This window comes from Ursus americanus, chromosome 6 (genome assembly GCF_024610735.1).
Source record: "Ursus americanus isolate L20-20 chromosome 6, mUrsAme1.1.p, whole genome shotgun sequence".
NCBI lineage: Eukaryota > Metazoa > Chordata > Mammalia > Carnivora > Ursidae > Ursus > Ursus americanus.
This window is the reverse complement of record NC_142132.1, coordinates 67,447,537-67,465,997: the sequence shown is the minus strand read 5'-3', so window position 1 is coordinate 67,465,997 and position 18,461 is coordinate 67,447,537. Positions and strand designations below refer to the sequence as shown.

At 41.4% G+C, this 18,461-nt stretch overlaps 1 protein-coding gene across 9 annotated transcripts in view; it reads left to right on the top strand.

The window, feature by feature from the left end:
• TTC13 (tetratricopeptide repeat domain 13) overlaps positions 1–18,461 on the top strand; it is a 78,269-nt gene that overhangs the window by 23,953 nt on the left and 35,855 nt on the right. For 3 of the 9 annotated variants that reach the window (XM_045783236.2, XM_045783235.2, XM_045783243.2), the window contains 5 exons: positions 118–188; positions 9,779–9,844; positions 11,555–11,647; positions 14,329–14,445; positions 15,423–15,533. In XM_045783236.2, the coding sequence (XP_045639192.1) occupies positions 118–188; positions 9,779–9,844; positions 11,555–11,647; positions 14,329–14,445; positions 15,423–15,533 (458 nt within the window). The remainder of the gene's footprint in view (positions 1–117; positions 189–9,778; positions 9,845–11,554; positions 11,648–14,328; positions 14,446–15,422; positions 15,534–18,461) is intronic. The other 6 variants (XM_045783239.2, XM_045783238.2, XM_045783242.2 and 3 more) reach the window with 4 other exon arrangements.

Genomic DNA, 18,461 nt, shown 5'->3' with positions numbered 1-18,461 from the left:
TTTAACTGCTTCTGGTCCCCAGAGCTGCAAGTTAGGACTCAGCCAAGAATTTAGTTACTGATTCCACTCAGAGATCCTTCATTCTTTCCTTTAATATTTTTGTATTTTGTTTCATAGCTATTGCCTATGTGTTGATTGGCAGTGGACTCTATGATGAAGCGATAAGACATTTTTCAACAATGCTTCAGGTAATTTTTCTCCGTAATTATGAAATTTCAAGTTAGTCATGACAGAAATCTGGACTTATGTGTAGCTAAGGCGCTGCAAGAATGCGTTGCTTTTAGGATCACATAAGAGTGAAGGAAATCAGTCCCAACTGAGCACTTTCTTGGAGTAGGCCTTGAAACAGTGCTCTCGTTTAATCTTTGCAGTATTAACTTTGTTTTAAGTGAGGAAAATGAGATCAAAAGAGGTCAAACAGTTGCTCACAGTCTCCCCACCATTAGCTGGAAGACGTGGGACTCAAATGCAGTTTAAAAGAAAAAAAAAACTAGCTTTAGTTCACTTTCCTCTTTACCATGCTATCTCCCAGAAGATGTGGATGCTGGAAATTCTTGGACGTCCATATGTTCACTTTCCATGCAGGAGCTGATCTGCATGGTTCCACTCGTGGATTTATTTCTCGCCACAAAGTGTAATTGTGGGACTCTTCAGTGGAAGTACTAAGCCTTTTCTGATTGATGGCCATATTAAAATCTGGCTAAGATAAAAGGCTTGAACAAACATCTAAGAGTTGCAAGGGAGACCCGTAATGCAGCCTTACATTGTTGGCCTTATATCCCTTATCTTTATTTAAGTGCTCTTGTGGTGCTGACCATTATTGATAGTTGTCGATGTGTCTGTGCAGTAGAGTACAGTGAAGAAATGTGGTCTTTCGAGTTGAAGATGCCCATGTCTACTCCCCCTTGCTCCTGGCTAGCAAGTTATTTTATCTCCTGGCTCATGGACATAATAACCATAACCTCCAAAAATATTCTTGTTAGGTTTTTTTTTTTTTTAAAGACTTTATTTATTTATTTGACAGAGAGAGAGGCAGCGAGGGAGGGAACACAAGCAGGGGGAATGGGAGAGGGAGAAGCAGGCCTCCCGCTGAGCAGGGAGCCCGATGCGGGGCTTGATTTCAGAACGCTGGGATCATGACCAGAGCTGAAGGCAGACGCTTAATGACTGAGCCACTCAGGCACCCCTTCTTGTTAGGTTTAAATGAAATATTCTATAAAGTCCTTAGTACCCATTGCCTGGCACATAATAAGTGATCAGTTAATTTTAGCTTCTCAAAGTACCATTCTAGCATATTCCTAGTTATAGAACAAACAGATAATTTATAATCCAGCAGGTAAACTTCGTTTGAAATATCAATTTTGAAATTCGTGTTCTACTTTTTTTTCTTCTTTAAACATAGAATTAATTATATTGACAATTCTGTCTTCATTCTCAAAAAAATCACAGATATTTTTAGTGATTACTTTGAAGTCCTCAGATCCACCCAGTTGTGTGTTTGAGTGCTCATATGGAATGACAGTCTTAAGTGGTGTTTAAAGTATGAAGGGTAGATTATCAGTAGTTTTACAAATCGCCTTTCTGGTAGACATTGCAGTATTTAAAAAGGTAAGCAAGCACTTCATACAGTGAACACTTGACCCTGGTTTGAACGGGAGGTTTTGGTACATTTATAGGAGAAATGTTGGTTAATCTGTGGTAACTAATAGCAGAAAACAGTGAGAGCTTGAAGATATTACCAATGCATTCAACTTTCTGACAAATACTATTGTCGTAGTTGAGAGCAATATAAAAATGTTAAAGAACTCTAAATAATAAAAAATTTCCTAATTCTGCCACCCCATCATTATTGAAATTTTTTGCTTATAACCCTTTCAAAGTTTGCATTTGTGTTTTATAATCTGAATATGTCTACTATTTTGTATTACTTTTCCACTGAATTTTATACTGTGTTTTTCAGTATTTCTCTCTAATCTTATGCTTTTAATGGCTCTATACCATCCCTCATGTTGTCCATTTATTGTTGTAAAACTCCTTTCTCTTGCAACTGCATTCAGAAAGTAGATCAAAATTTCTCCCTTTGTGCCAAGAAAAGGTGTTAATATTGAAGTCTGATAGAGCGTGCTCGTCAATCTGCAGTATAATGGGTTGCTTGCAAGTGGGACATTTTTCTTTGAGAATATGCGGTTTATAAGGTGGGACTCCTTTTCTGCGGATTCAGGATGTTGAGGGGGCAAGAACAGAGGATGGGGAGCAGTAGAAGTTCAAATACTTCTGGCCCACAGAAGACAGAGCTGGGTGACCATTTATAACATATTTTTATATAAGAACAAGAGCACCTTTGGCTTTCCTGCAGGTGCTTTTCTTGGTGATTTCTGTCTTCTCTCCCTTTATTTTGGTGCTTCCCAGCGTTTTCCACATCATGACACAGGTGGAAAACCCTGTTTGCATGACCCACGGGAGTCAACAGAAGCAAATTTAGAGGCATCCGGTGGGGCTCGGTGAAAATTTGTCACATTTTCCTTGTGTTATGTAACTATGATAAATACAGGGATATAATGATTGATAAAAAAATGCTGGCATTCTTATTAAAAAAATTCTTTTCTAAAAATTCTTTTTTAGATTTTTATTTATTTATTTATTTGAGAGAGAGAAAAAGAGGAAGCACGAGTGGGGGGAGGACAGAGGGAGAGCGAGAAGCAGACTCCCTGCTGAGTAAGGAGCCTGACGTGGGGCTCGATCCCAGGACCCTGGGATCACAACCCGAGCCGAAAGCAGACGCTTAACTGACGGAGCCACCCAGGTGCCCCTGTTCAAAAATTTTAATAAGAAGCTCAGTCCTGCTTTTCCAGATAAAACTTTTCCATGTTAGGTTTTATATTTGAAAGTGATGCACATGATTCCTATTTAAGAGCTTTTCGTTATTTTCTTCAAATTCTTGATAGCCAAACTCATCAAGAAACTGCACAAGTAGGGGGTAGCCAGTATCCAAAGAAGAGTTAGTGCTCTTTCCCCAGTTGACTAAAACTTCTTTTCATACCATGAATCAGAATTTGCAGAAGTCAGCCTCTTCAAATTGTATTTTAAAAACATGATCTTTCTTTAAATCTAACTGCTCTTCCTTTTCTTTTACTGGTGAATGTAGTGGCACTGTTTCTTGCGGTAATGACGTTGGTTTTTGTCCCAGCAATGTTTTTCCATGGCCAGGGTTCAGGAGGGTGGTTTGCTCACCCCTGCTGTGTGGCTGCCACCCTGCCGCCCTTCCCTCTCCACGCTGGGACCGGCCTGAGTATGGCCGCAGAACCTGCCGCTGGGTGTGCACCTGTTCCTTGTAGGGCCCTCCACACCTGCAGAAACTCTGTATCTTTAAGCCAGCCAACAGTCTCTAGCAACTCTGCAGTGGCAGCTCCTGGCACACAAACTTTTCAGGGTTTTTGAATTCGTGAGCACTTGACAAAACTTTTCTTTTGGACAGCCCGGGACTTCCAGTATGCAGCAGCAGAGTGTGGAATCTGATTCCATTCCTAGGAAGCTGAAAACAAATGGCACCATGAGAGCTCGATTGTATTAGAGTCACCATTTTTATAACATCGTGTAATGTGACATTGGGATCTGCGCATGAGGACTGCTTACATTCCGAAATGACCTTTTGATGTAAAGCTTTGAAACCTTGCTTTTGTCTTAGCTGTACCACGAGGAGCAAACTTAGATGATATTTCCACGGTCTCTGTTGTTGTGAGCTGTGTGTTTGAGTAGTTATTTAACTACGGGATAGTTGGTACATCTATGAAGGAAAAAAGTGCTCCTCGGGGTTTCTAACTGAACACAGTTTCAAAGCTTAATGGAGCTGTCAGACTGCACTGAAAACTCTTGATTTAAAAGCTTGTGCATTCGTGTTGGCTGTACCATCAGTGTCCTTCCTCCCGTGTCAGTGCATCGGTGACAGTGCTCTTGGAAAGTGGAACCATTCCCTAGCTGCCATGCTTCTTTGGTCCCCTTCCAGGGCTCAGAAACATGAGTATTGCAAAAATCGAATAAGATCTTTGTTATTAATTGTGTGACCTTGAGCTCATCTGATTCGGGTAGAACTGAATTCATAAAAATGTTTGTTTCTTATGTTACATTAGCAGACAAAGTGTGAAACATGACTCTGCATACCATTTGTAAACATCCTTCTCGTAATTAGGTACATGGGTCTGCCACTTGTGCAAAACGGAATCCTCATTACATTGCCATGCGGTGACTTTTTTTGACTTAATTTGTCTTCAATCCAGTGACTTTTGAATTCTAATCAAAAAGCCAGCCTTGGTGGTGGAAAAATAAATATTTATAAAATTTAAAGTCACTATATAAATGGTATAATGAGGTTAGGAAATTAGGCCTTTTTGGATGTGAAAAGATCGATGTCTTGGGAATTGAGACATCTAAGTGTACATGACTCCAGTAAGGTAACTGTCTTATTATACCATGATTTTGCATTTGCATAAAGTAATATTGGAAGATTGAAATACTAGTTTTCCTTCAAATCGTTTAAAATTCTGAACACTTGATAAAATGTAAATATTATTAGACTTATATACTCAGAAATATTTTGAAAAATGAATATTCTGAGCCCAATTTGCTTTTAGAAATAGACATTGGCTTTTATTTGAAAATACAATTCATTATGACATTTCATAAATAGTCTTGACTTCTTGTTAACATCCAAAGCCAATGATAGAATAATAAAGCTATATCAATCAAGAAAAGTAATCAAATCCATCATTTACCTTTAGGAAATCTTAATGCTAGATTATAACTGAGATAACAACCACAATGATCCTTTACAGATACACCTATTTAGGTTTTCTGTGTTTAATTTATTCTTTCTTTTTAGAATTTTTTTCAACAGCATAGAAGGATATATCATTACTGTTGTTGTTAAATAATAGATTTATTTCTTTTCTTGATTCTGTCACTGGCAGAATGGAAAATCCCTGCTGTGGTCATGATGAGACCACGTGGGGGATCCAGAGGGAGGGCTCGGGAGGCCCTGTAGGGCCACCATGGCGCTCTCTGCCAGCGGGGGCTGCACATAAAATCCTCAGAGCCAAAATAATGATTGCTGAATGCAGGAAGTTGTCAGTGTTCAGATATTTTAACTGTTGCAAACTTTTGAATGGCTGTTTGTTAAAAGTTTCACATTTTGTATTGCCGTAAACACGGTACAGCTGCCACAGCAGGCGGCCCACCTGAAGCCACCCCTGCGGCACATCCGTCATACAGCTTTGCCTTCCCGACCACCGGATCTGGCTTTCTACCAATGACTACCCTAGTGTTTCCGCCCAGCTCGTCCGCTTGCTTCCCCTATGAGAAGAGGCCAGGCTGAGCTGGCTTTGATCTGATGTCTTTAATGTGCACTGAGATATTCTTAGCTGCCTAGGACATGGCCAGGGTTTGTGGCTGGCTAATAACTGATATAGTAAGACTTATGTGTCAGGCACTGTGCTAGAAGCCACAGAGCCAAACATGACAAGACATTACCTCGATATTGTGTGCCCGTGGGTGACAAATGTGCAAATGCAAAATAATAAGAAGAGAATTACTTTAATGGAGTTATATCCATGAAGAGGTTTCAGCTCGACTGCACGCTCTCCCCAGATCCCTCCACATACCCCAACACTGAGAAAGGATCCCGAGTTGTGTTCCAGTGTTGCCCAGATCAGTGTGGCACCCTCTCCACAGGGCTACATGAGTCCACTGCTCCTCACATCTGTGTGCTTCCTTCAGCACCAGCTCTAGCTGGATACCTCCCAAGTACCTCTGGCGTCCATCCACTTCTCCTGGCTCTGTTCACAACTACAGCCAAGCCATGTTATCTGCCAGATTACTGGCATCCATGGTTTTCCTGGCTTCTCACTTCATACCCTCCACACGTATGTACGCCTTCCATACATGTGCACTTTAAACACACACATACTTTGCTGTTGCTTGTAGGTTAAAGATTAAAATCCTTACGAAGGTCCCTGCCTACCTCTCCAGCCTTATCTTGGAGCAGATGCTATGCTCCCTGCTTGCCTTGGGGCCTCCTCTGCCTGGACCAGCTGCTCTGAGATTCCCTCACTCCCTGACACAGTTCAGCTCAAGTACTTCTTCCTCAGGAAAGCCTTCCTAACCGTGTCTATCTTTATGCATTTTCCAAAAACACCGTTTACTACTACAGTGCTTACTGAAGATGTAACTTTACATTTACATTTGTGATTCTTTGGCTACGCTCCAAGAAGGCCAGAGTCTTGCCTTCTGTCTTGTTTTTGCTTACTGTAGTATTTCTAGCACATGGAACCGGACATAGCTAATAGCTGGCCCTAAGTAAATATTTGTTGACTGAGTGACTAATGTCCATACAACATGTAGTAGGAACTGAGGCTTATTTATTTTCCAGGGGAGTCTGGAAGGAGTCAGAGGAGAGATAGCGTTGGAGCTGAGGCAGTGGGTGGGCGTTCCGGGCAGGTGGGCTAGCATCTACAATGCCCTGAGCTTGGGAGAGCTTGTGTCTAGAGAACTATGAAGTAATGCTGATTTCTAGAGTATGAATTATGGTTGGAAGATGGAAGGCGATGAGACTCAACAGTAAGGCAGGAAAATGATCGGTATTTTCTACAAAAGCACTTAGATGTTACCTCATTGTTTTTCCAATAGTGGTTGCAACGTTTTAGTAGGGACTGAAATTGATTGGCAAGTGAAGACTAGCACTTTTTAAAAAGTGAAATACACTAGAATAGAAAATAGGTTGCATTATAAATAGTAAGACTAGGTTTGACTTAGTGCAACTTTTATTTCTGATGCGTGTATGTGTGTGTGTGCATGTTGTGTATGTATGTATGTGTGTACTGGGTTACAGCATAAACTGTGGGTTAGAGTAAAAATGTGTTTGAATGGGGGCTGTTGGAGGTGTTGCAGAGCCTAGGAATAACTTCAGCCAGGATGACCTGATCATACTTCGTTGCTAGGTGACTCGTAGTGTGGGTCTGGAGACTAGATGGGAGGAACAGGAACATGGTTAAGTTGGTTGCAGTAGCGTAAGTGAGCGAGGGAGGCGTCCAACAGGGCAGTGCCTGGTGCACCGGGTTGGGGTTGGGGGGAAGCAGCAGGTGTATTCAGAGGTGAGACTGCTGGGATTTCCTGAGTAGGCATGTTGGCGGGGAGATGAGGATGACCCCCTGAGTGGCTGGCCTTGGCACAGGGTGTACAGAGATGCCACTTCGGTAGAAGAACTATTTATTTAAGTACACTTTTTTCGAACTTACCCCTTGGTCATCATAATTTTTTTTTTCACTCTTAGGAGGAAAGATTCTTAGGTAGTCTGTTTTGAGATGTTACAAATCTGAGAGTAGGTGTTCCTCTCACTAGAGAATATCCTCACAGGGGAAGAGCCGTGTGGGCTCACTGCTCCTGCCCCATCCTGGACGAGGGGCTGTTCTTTGTGTTCTGTCTCCTGGCAGGCACAATTGCTATGGAAACACATGAAGTCAGTCTTCGCTTTATTTCTTCATCGGATCGCTGTTTTTCCTGATCCTCCTCTCCCTCTGTACCTGTATCCCTCTCCCTCCAAACTACTTGCTCCGCCTTTTTTTTTTTTCAAGCCAGGGAGGATATTTAAATGTTTAAAATCTTATCTCTGCATGGCAGGATGATAGGGTGCCCTTTACTTTCTTTTTTGTGCTTTTCTTGATTTTCTAAATTTTCTGTAATTTGTAATAAATATTCCAACTATTTATTTGATAAAATTTTTTATTTGTACTAAAAATTTCTCTTTTCTATAATGCATATTACCTAAAACATCTTTTTTTCTGATTACAAATGTATACACCTTTGTTTTAAGCCATGAAAAGGAATACAGCAGTGTAGTAAGTAGAATGGTAACACATCTAGCAATCCCACTCCCAACAGAAAATTACTGTTAGAATTTTGGAGCGTTTTTTTCTGTGTACATACTGACCCACACAATCATATGTATTTATAAAAGTAATTGCTGTTCCTCTGTGGTTCTGTTAACTTGTCCTTTTTTCCATTTAGTGAATAGCATGGGGCCTTTCATGCCAGTCACGTGTAAGTTATAAATCACAATTCCAAACAGAACTCTGTGGAGCCAGAGAAGTGACTTCAGTGAGCAAAGTGCATTGTCGTGACCTCGAGGTGATGGGTGGGCTTCCAGTAAACTCATGAATACACGCCCCTCATCTAAAGAGGTGGCCAATACTTAGCTCTAGTTTGTTTTTTTCATACAAGAATGCAAAAATATGGGCTTATCTTTGTTTTTGTTTTTTTTTAAAGATTTTATTTATTTATTTGACAGAGATAGAGACAGCCAGCGAGAGAGGGAACACAAGCAGGGGGAGTGGGAGAGGAAGAAGCAGGTTCACAGCGGAAGAGCCTGATGTGGGGCTCGATCCCATAACGCCGGGATCACGCCCTGAGCCGAAGGCAGACGCCTAACCGCTGTGCCACCCAGGCGCCCCAGGCTTATCTTTGTTGCACATTTTGATTTTTCAAGAGAAGTTAGAGATCTGTTATTGCTTACTTGAATTTTTCCAATTTTTATACACCATGAGCCAGTCTGCTGGCAGCCCAGCCAGCATTAGTTTGCCACTTGATACAGGTGTACTGTTTAGCCTTTTTTCCCAATATATGGCATCTTCTCCTTTAGTCCTTCTCATTCACTCGTCGTTGAGGTTGATGTGTCTTTTTCTGCAATTAGGGGCAGACTCCCTGTCTCAGATTTGAAACTGAACAGTAGATAAGTCTATAAAATGCCTCATCTGGTACTGTTCTCTTAGATTCTGCTTTTTGTTTTTTTAAGACTTTATTTATTTGGGGGGGGGGGCAAGCAAGAGCAGGGGGAGGGGCGCAGGGGGAGTGGCACAGGGAGCCTGATGCGGGGACTCAATTCCAGGATCCTGGGATGATGACCGACTGAGCCACCCAGGCGCCCGTTTTGTTAGATTCTTTAGCAGTGTCAAGAGTTTCACCCCAGAACGTATAGCCAGAGGCCGTTTATTCTTCTTTCTTAATGTAGGGGAAGGCTTCAGAGAAGCGGTGGAAATTGCAGAGGCTAAATGTAGAAGAGAGGCGTTTCCCTCAGGAGGTGGGATGGTTCATACCACCTGTTTGGGGAGGTGGTGGCGGGGCAGTGGACCCCGTCCCTGGGCCTGAGGGTGGTTTCATCTAGTCCACCTGGGGCGGCTTGCAGAAAGGATCTGGTTCCTATTCTGACACATAGTGTAAAGGACTGCATTAACCCCAACAGACTGTGGAGTTGACTCATTTCTTGTTGCTCGATGGGGCTGGCACCGAGAGGTTCTTCCCTTTTCAGATTACTTCATGAGTGGGAGGGGGACAAACGAGGAAGAGGCACTACCAAGTGCTTCACTCCTAACCATTTACTTCCCCAAGCCTCCGTTTCCCCTGTGAGACACGATCTCAGATGCTGCTGATCATAGGGTTGTTGGGAGGATTGCATTTTAAACGAGACGACCATGTGACAGAAACTAGCACAGGGCTCCCTAATGTTGGTTCTCTTTAGTATTTTTTAATGCAAATTCTCCTTAATGTGTCTCGTACAAATGACCTTCAAGAACACAGGCTCTTCTGGTTGGGGACTGCGTGTATCCACATATGTGTGGTGGCAGCAAAAAGTAGAGCTTGTCACTTGGGGCATTAATATGCTTTAAGCAGAAACTGATTTTTTTGTTTTGTTTTGTTTATAGTTTTTGACGTGTTTCTGTTTTGGTCTGACTAGGAGGAGCCTGATCTGGTTAGTGCAATTTATGGCCGAGGGATAGCCTATGGAAAGAAGGGACTACATGTGAGTATGGAATAGCTCCGCTTGCCCTAGTGCCTACATGACCTGACCCGGACCAGGGCTCCGACAGAACCACTCCCTGTTCATTGAGCTCTGATGGACATGCGGTGGTGTCACACCGGTTCCCAGATGAGAAAATGGCAGGAGAGAATGTACTCAAGATCACATGGCTAGGAAGGGTAGGGTGGGACTGGGAATCTCTGGCCAGGGCTTCTGGAAGTCAGTCTCACCACACCTTCTACTCCAAGAGGACAGCCTTTGCCAGCCTAAACTTTATTTGGTGATGAGCTAGACATAGACCAAGGAAAGCATGAAACCTTGACTGAATTCCTAAGAAATATTCATTGGTAAAAGTGGAGTCTAGGTATCCACAGGGCAGTAAGACTTAGACTTTTAGTTTTTTTCACAACTTTTAAAGGTTGAATAAAATAACAAAAGGGGGTTTTTTTGTAAAATTTATTTTTATTTGTTATCGTATATTATACTTTCTCCAGATAAGTATATTGTTGTAGTCCCCTTATTTCTCTGGGGAATGTAGAGAGAAGGTTATGATAGATCTATTTTATTTTTTAAAATATTTTATTTATTTACTTGAGAGAGAGAGAGCACAAATGGGTGGAGGGGCAGAGGGAGAAGCAGACTCCCCATTGAGCAGGGAACCCGATGCTGGGCTTGATCCCGGGACCCTGGGTTCATGACTTGAGCTGAAGGCAGACACTCAACTGACTGAGCCACCCAGGTCCCCCAGTAAAATAAATATATTTTAACTCAATAAAGGCACCGTGGTATAAAAATGAAGATTTTCCTGAGATTATATAGTAAATAATGAAATAGCTTAAGATTCGGATTTCCATATTGTCAGTCTAGAACATTATACATGAACTTTTCTGTTGTCTTATTGTATATGAGAAATATTCAAATAAAATGATGATTGAGGGAGAAAAATCACTTTTGTGTCTTTGCCATTTTAAAAAATTGTACTATTCGGGTGCTGTCCTATTGGAGAAATTTTATATATTATTTGTATACTTCTAAGACAGAGGACTGAGAATGAGCTCAGATTTGGGGATGACAGAGGTGTTAGGAAGGAAACAGTGTTACGCGAGAGCATCAGTAAATGACTGAAGTTGCCTTAGTAAAGTTCAGAGATAAGCTTCTTCCTAATTCTCATCTCTAATTTTATATCTCAACATGAAATTTGCTTATATCTTTAATGTGTTTTTAATGTAAAAGTAACATGCTCATATTTTTAATATAAGAATAACCTGCAAATTTGAAAGAGAACTTACTTAGACTTGCTAAGGTGTAGGTGTGTGGGCGTAGGGGTTTCGACTAACACTGACTCGGCCCCTTGCTGTCCCCACATTGCCACTGGTCAGCATCATTCTGCATGCTGGTGTCCATCCACATCCTCATCCCTCGAAATTCATCGATTTAATATTTAAATAGGTTAAATTTAGAAAATGTCCTACCATGGAACTGGTCACATGTAGCCAGGTCTAATGGGCTGTTGATGGGCAGGTAGACTTGAGTGAGTTAAATAATTATAATATAACTTATTTAAACCAGAAGATCTTTTGTACAGACACGAAGTTCATATTTACTTCTCAATACATAGTTATATCATTACTAAATTATTAGTTTTTTCAGAAGAACTATTCAACCTGGTTTTGTGTAACAGTGTATCTTATACTGAGCTAATGCCTTTTCAAGGACATTAAGAATGCTGAGCTTGCTCTGTTCGAACTGAGCCGAGTAATTACCTTGGAACCAGATCGTCCAGAGGTATTTGAACAGCGAGCAGAAGTGAGTGTGGTTTTCTTTTTCCCTCTGTCATTATTGGACTGGTTGAATCTGAGATTTTTTTTTCCCCTATTATCTTATTACTTGTAAATTTTAAAGCTCCCTGATACCTATTGCGTTTTCCTCTGTAGGTACCGAATGCCTTTAAACATGGTTGAAATTACTAGAAAACTATGGGCTGAGTGATACTCCCGATTTAACATTTAATAGTAATATTTAGTATAAAAATATGTGGTTATGACATGTACTACTGTCAGTGTTCATTGAAAAATATATCACATATCATGTTTATTATAAATATATATGACATACTTGAGCAAAACTCTATGACATGATCAAAATGAAATTTATAACCATTAGAAGTGTGCACATAGTGTGTGCGTGCGCATGTGCGTGTGTGTGCGTGGTGTGCGCATGTGCGTGTGTGTGTACGCTTATATGGAATTCTTGTGAGACGTACTTATCTACATAGAGACGTAGATCAGGTGAGGGTGACCGCAACCAGTTCTTGAAGGAACTTAGTACTTGAGGTGGAAACAGAGGTAATGTGGTGAAAATACCAGGTAGTACTTGTGACAGGAGACACTTGGAGGAGGTGCTTCTTTAGGCACAGAAAGGCGTGTCTGGGGGCTCTGGGGGAGGCTGGCAGGGGCAGGTGTGGGAGTGTCTGCGGAGGCCTCGCAGAACAGGTGCCGCTAGAGCCAGTCAGAGGCCGCGGCTTTGGGGACAAGGTGGAGAATGGTGTGCGGAGACGCATTACTTTTAATGTTTTTAAATGAAACATGTTCATTTTACCGTTTGTGTAATATAATAGTAAACTACCCAGATTTCATTTTACTGTTCATTCAACTGTATTAAATGCTTTCGAATTTGTTAATATAGTCAATCTGGAGAAAACTTAACTTTTAATCATCTGACATAATGGGATTTCATAGTTCAACTATAGGTAGATGACTTTTTCCCCCCTTTTTGGGGGAAGAAAACTTAGAAGTAAAGAAAACATTAAATGTGTTAGTAATTTAAAACTGGGTGTGTCGTGTTTGTATTCTCAAAATGATAGTCTCTATAGTTCATCTTCTTAAAGTGACTTTTATGTTTTATTGGGAATTTGGGTTTCTGAATAAAAATCTTTCTCAATTAATAATATAATTCATTATCGCTTGTCTATTTTGGATTACAACCATAAGGGTTAAGTGATTGTTACTGCACCAGAACCTTGTTGGTGTTTATGGTGAGCATTTGGTGGCCAGTTTGGTGATATCTGCTCAGGCGAGGGGGGTGCTGATGCTTTTTCCCTCCATTACTCTGATGTTATGTTAAAATGTTATGTTAAAGCAAAAACTTAAGTGTACATAGAAAGAAGACTTATTTAGCAGCTTTAGAAGATTTGTGTATCTAGTAAAAAGCTAATTGTGTACCCAAAAATGATATCGGTAATCCAAAAAGTAATTTTCAATGATCTTAAATATATATAGTAATATTCCCCTTTTCTGGCATTATTGGGCAGTAATATCAATACAAAGTGATTTTTCCAGCTTATTATGGCATATCATTTATATGTGTTAGAAATTATTTAATGAGATATTTTTCTCTTTCATACTTGCTGAAATAGTCTATATTTAATGAACATAATTTAACCTTTTTTAGTTACTCAGGTCATTATTATGCATGTTGATTATTGTGCTGGGGTATGATAATTCAATTATGTACCTAGGGGTTAATAAACCAGGTAGGGATGTTCTTCCTTCCAAAATATAACCCCAGACCGCTACGCTTTTTGAATTCTCAAGTATATATTCCTTAATTCATTTCTTTCCTTTTTCTGAACCGTCATTCTTGCCACTGGTGATGTGCCCACCCGAATCCTCTCTCTTTTGCTGTTGTTAAGTTCCTGCAGAGTAGGAAACCACATAGTAGGACCTAATGGAAATGACCTATGTCATGAGAACAAAATTAACCCTAATTTCAGGACATTGGCTCAGGGTGAAATGCTTGAGCTTGATTGCATGCGTACTGATACCCATTTTGGATTTTCTTATGTCTTTTTGGTGTACTTTTGCATTCTGAACTCTCTTCTGTGTTGTTATTGTCACCTGCATAAGCTCATTGCTGGATCACGAGGGCTTCCCAGACAAGCTTGCAGGCATATGTTCTTCTGCTCTGTAGATTGCGACCGATGAGCTGAGAGTTAACGCGAAGGGGCTCATGAGACACCTGGAATCTTAGACATTGTCAGCCAGCACTTACTACCACAGAGGACATAGCTAAAGGCCATGGAGGACTCTAATCTGTGTCCAACAATTTCTCTGTTTTTAATGGTTCAAAGTTATCTTTCAGATTAACTTTGAAATGCTAAATTTTGTTTTGAAAGAGGTTGAGGGAAAAAATGGTCCCATTTCAAGAAAAGCAACATCTGTCGTAACCCAGAATGTGAAACCATGACAAAGTGATTGATGTGCTTATAGTGCATCAGCCTCCCCCTTGGCTAGACAAAGACCCACGGTGCCTCAGCCTGTTGACTTTGAACCTTGCTATGTAGTATGTGGGGTCAGGGATCCTGTCCGCTAAGAAAGCAATCTTGTGAATGGAGTGTGGTGAAGTGGAATTGAAAAGTCAAAAACGTTGGCAGTTTTGGGGTTGATCACTGGAAGATTTCTCCCTTAATCACATTTTTGGGTTTATAGATTCTGTCCCCTCTGGGACGAATTAATGAAGCAGTGAATGATCTCACCAAAGCTATCCAGCTTCAGCCCTCAGCACGGCTGTACAGACACCGGGGGACCCTGTACTTCATATCGGAGGTGGGTTGGTTTTGCCTGGACACATTCCCGTTTGTGATGATAAAGAGTTCACTTTTCCGTTTACTTCGGAAAGTCACTATTTGACAGATCTGGGTTTGGGGCTGTATGATATTGTGTTTGTGATACAAGACAGTTAAAAAAGCACTTTCTTTAGCTGAAATTGAACCCGGTAGAAAAATGTTAAGTATCAAGAGCACATTTTCTTGCTTGAGCTGTCAGCAGTAACGAGTTCTAGACTCAGGGGACAAACAGAAAGAGAGGGAGAGAAGAGGAATTTGGTTCATTGACTATACTTCAGCTTTTTCTGCAAATGTCAGCATAGGGAAACGGATGTGTGTGTTATCGGCGTGATTATTAAACTGAAAGGCACAGTTTGAATTTCCTTGGGTATCACACTCAAGAGCCATAACCAGAACCAGCGTGGCTTCCCAGACTGTAGCTTCTCTATGTAAGTGACCCAGATCTGGCAAGGTTGTCTTTTATCATCGTAATGATATTTATGGTTGCCACAGTTATTTTTGTGGGTTTACATAATTTTAGTAACAATTTTCTGTTGCCAAAGAAAATAGGTTTGAAACAATCTCAGCATAACACATTTTAAGGTTGACCTATGGCATAATTATTTTACAGGTATTCAGTGTAATAAGACGCTAGTACCAGAAAATAATTTGTAAAATTTCTCTAACAGATTATAACCTTAATACTATTTTTTACAAGTAATCTTTCTGTGGTCGAGACAGTCTATTTAAATTAAACCTTTGGGGGTTTTCCCCATCAATTTCCTAAGCAAATCAACTATTTCAACAAACAGGATGAGAATTCAGCTGATATTTATGAATATGAAATGTTCCCTTTAAAGCCAAAAAAGGCATGGAATGAATTGGGTTTTTTTTTTTATCTCTACCAGTCAGAAGTAAGAAATGTCCGAATGTCTAATGAATACTACTTTATTTTCCCCCCCGCTCTCCTTTTTGTAGGACTATGCAACAGCCCACGAAGACTTTCAGCAGTCCTTAGAACTGAACAAAAACCAGCCTATAGCTATGCTATACAAAGGTCTAACTTTCTTTCACAGAGGACTTTTGAAGGTGAAAGTGTTGTGTACTGTGTATACAGTATCATGATTCTGCTTTTCTATCCCGAGGGGGAGGACCTTCGTGGGGTTTTGTTTGGCGTGTTTTAAAATGCCATGTCACGTGTCCATCTAATCGGTTTATTTTAGGAAGGCTTGGAGTCAACATACTCATTGAGCTCCTACTATGTGGGAGGTACTTGGAGGAAGGTGCTGGCGGAGAAAGGATAAAGGGTTAGTGAGAGGGAGAAAGAATTCTTCACACTTGACACTGAGAAAGGATACAGTTTATAAAGTTTTCTTCCACATATAATTTATCATATGGTAAACACACTAAAAAAAGGTAATATGAACAAAGTGCTTTGGCAACAGAGATGAGAAAGATTCACTTAAACTGCAGGGTTAGAGAAGGTTCCAGAGAACAAGTGGACCTTGTCCTGGGCCTTGCAGGTAGAGTGGATTGGGGGCAGTAAGCTACTTCAGGCAGAGAGGAAAAGCATGAGTGCTGGCATAGAACATGGAGATATAACCAGTTTGAGGGGTAGCAAATAGTTGGGTTTGAGCGTAAAGGAGATGAGCTGGCAGGTGTGCCGAGGGCAGGCCCCGAAATGTCTAGGGTGCTATGCTGAGCATCTTGACTTTAATTTGTAGGCCTAGAGGAGCTGCAAAATCTAGATTTGGGGGAAAGTATGTCACTGGGACCAAATCTGCCATTTAGGAAGTGGATTTTGACATACCAGTGGCTGGGGAGGGCAGAGGGACATGGGGAGACATTGGCAGCATCCCCAGCTTAGAGCTGGAGACCTGATCGGGCCCCTGGGGGCTGCAGGAGCGGTTCTGGAGACAGCTTTCCGACAGGCAGGATGCTGCTGCCGCTTGGAGACTGCTGTTAGCAGGGAAGGAGTTGAAGGAAACAGGAAAGGTGTCATCTAAGCCGACTGACATGTGGGGTGGCAGTGTCACCTCCAGCCTTTCTCTGCCTCCTGCCCTTGGTCCGGCCCTGAGTGTGCTGAGGACCTGTTGTGCAGCAGCCGTACCTTGGGGCAGACACCCAGCTGGGAGCTCAGAGTGGAGCTCTGGTCCTCACGGTGGCGTCCTCGGTGCCCACGGCCAGCACAAGGTTGGAGCTCTAGAGCGGGACCCATCCCCATCTGATTGAAAACGGGCTGGCCTGAGAGTCAGCCTCTGGAGGTGAAAAACACTTCATGCTGAGTAGGAGGTCAAGAGAGTCTTCCAGATAGGTTGTTCTTCACCTGAGCTTTGAAAGCTGTGAAGAATTTCCATAGTGCATGGCAGGGAAGGATGAAAGGAAAGAGCATGCATTTTATTGTGGAAAGTAGTTCCGAGCATCGTGCACATACTCTTGGAGGATAGGGACAGTTCACCTTCAAAAAGGCCTATGTTGTAAATCCTCAGCGTTATGGGCAGTGCCTGTCATGTAGGAGGCGCTCAATAAGTGCTAGGGGAGTAAATGAATTTCAAGGACAAGGCATTGGATTTGGAGTTGGAAGGCCTTGGCTTGAGCTTCCCCTCTGAATCCTGCGAACTCTACCATCGGCCAAGTGACTTAAGCTCTTCAGCCACTCCTTCTCCATCTGTCGCGTGGAGACGATTCTGCTCCCCAGCCTCTCAAAGGGGTTGTGAGGATTCAATAAAATAATGTGTGTGAAGGAGCTGTGAGCACAGATCAGGTCTCAGTTATTACAGATTTTGTTACATTTCATTTAATCTCAGTTTCGTGGACTCTAAAAAGATAACTGCCATCCACTAAAACCCAAACCAGAGGAACTGAACATTTCCTTCCTACTGTCCTTCCTGCAAGTTTGTGAAGGGTGGTTCGCACGGAGACTCTTCCTGTCTTCCCTGGGGTTCAGACCAGCAGCTGTAGGCATGGAGGGCAGGTATTTAAAATGCGCTTTGAGCAGCTGCCAGATGGGCTTTTCCAGCTTATTTTGTATCTGCCCCCTGTTCCTCTTACCTTCTCTCAGTTGCCTTAAATTAAAAAATTCAAAATCACAATGCTATATTCGAAGTCTACGCCTTAAATATCTCATGGAGGAGAACGATTCGAAATGCAAAAAACAAAACAAAACAAAAACCCAACAATCAGTACTGAGAGGTTAAAAAATGTTTTTAAAGTAAGCAAATGCGAACAGAGGATTTCGCCGTGGCCTCTAAAGCCGGGTTTAGGAACGTGGACAGGGAGGGCTCTTTGTGTTACTTTGAAATGAGAATTTTTCAGAAAAAAGCTGTAACAGAGACACTAACTACACATTGGACAAGGGCTGAGAGTCAGTTTGGTTTATTACAAATCCATGTGATGAGAACCTAGACAAAGTACTTTCGTTCCACAAGCAGTAGAAGCCCCTCAGTGAACCAGTCTTGCCAAAGTATTTGGTGCTTTCTCCTCCTCACTGTGCTCACAAACACAACATTAACGTGTGTAATAGATGGGAACTTTTTCTTTGCATTTTTATAGATCTGCTGTCCGAGGAGGTCAGAGTGTGTACGTATTGTCTCATTCATCCCAACGGCATCCCCATGAAGTTTAAAAGGAGCCGAGGGTGTCCCAGTTACACAGATTGGAAAACTGAGTCAGTGGTGACATGCCTTCATTAAATTAATGAACTTAGTTTAGATATCTTTATTTCTCTTGTTAACTGTAGAGACAACATATTAAATGGACCAATGAACTGGAGCTATCTTTATATCCTAAAGCTGGTCTCTTCAGGTCAAAAGCAATTTAGAAATTAATTAAGTGGGTGGTGTGCTTATTTACTTTATGATGTAATACATTAGAAATTATTTAGGCAATATTACGTGACAAATGTCGCAGCCATCCAATCTGGTAGATATAGCAGACATTTTGGATTTCCCTAGCAAAAACTTTTATCTGTGATGTAAGGATATTTCAAAAATTGTATATCCGAGCACATATTTTTTG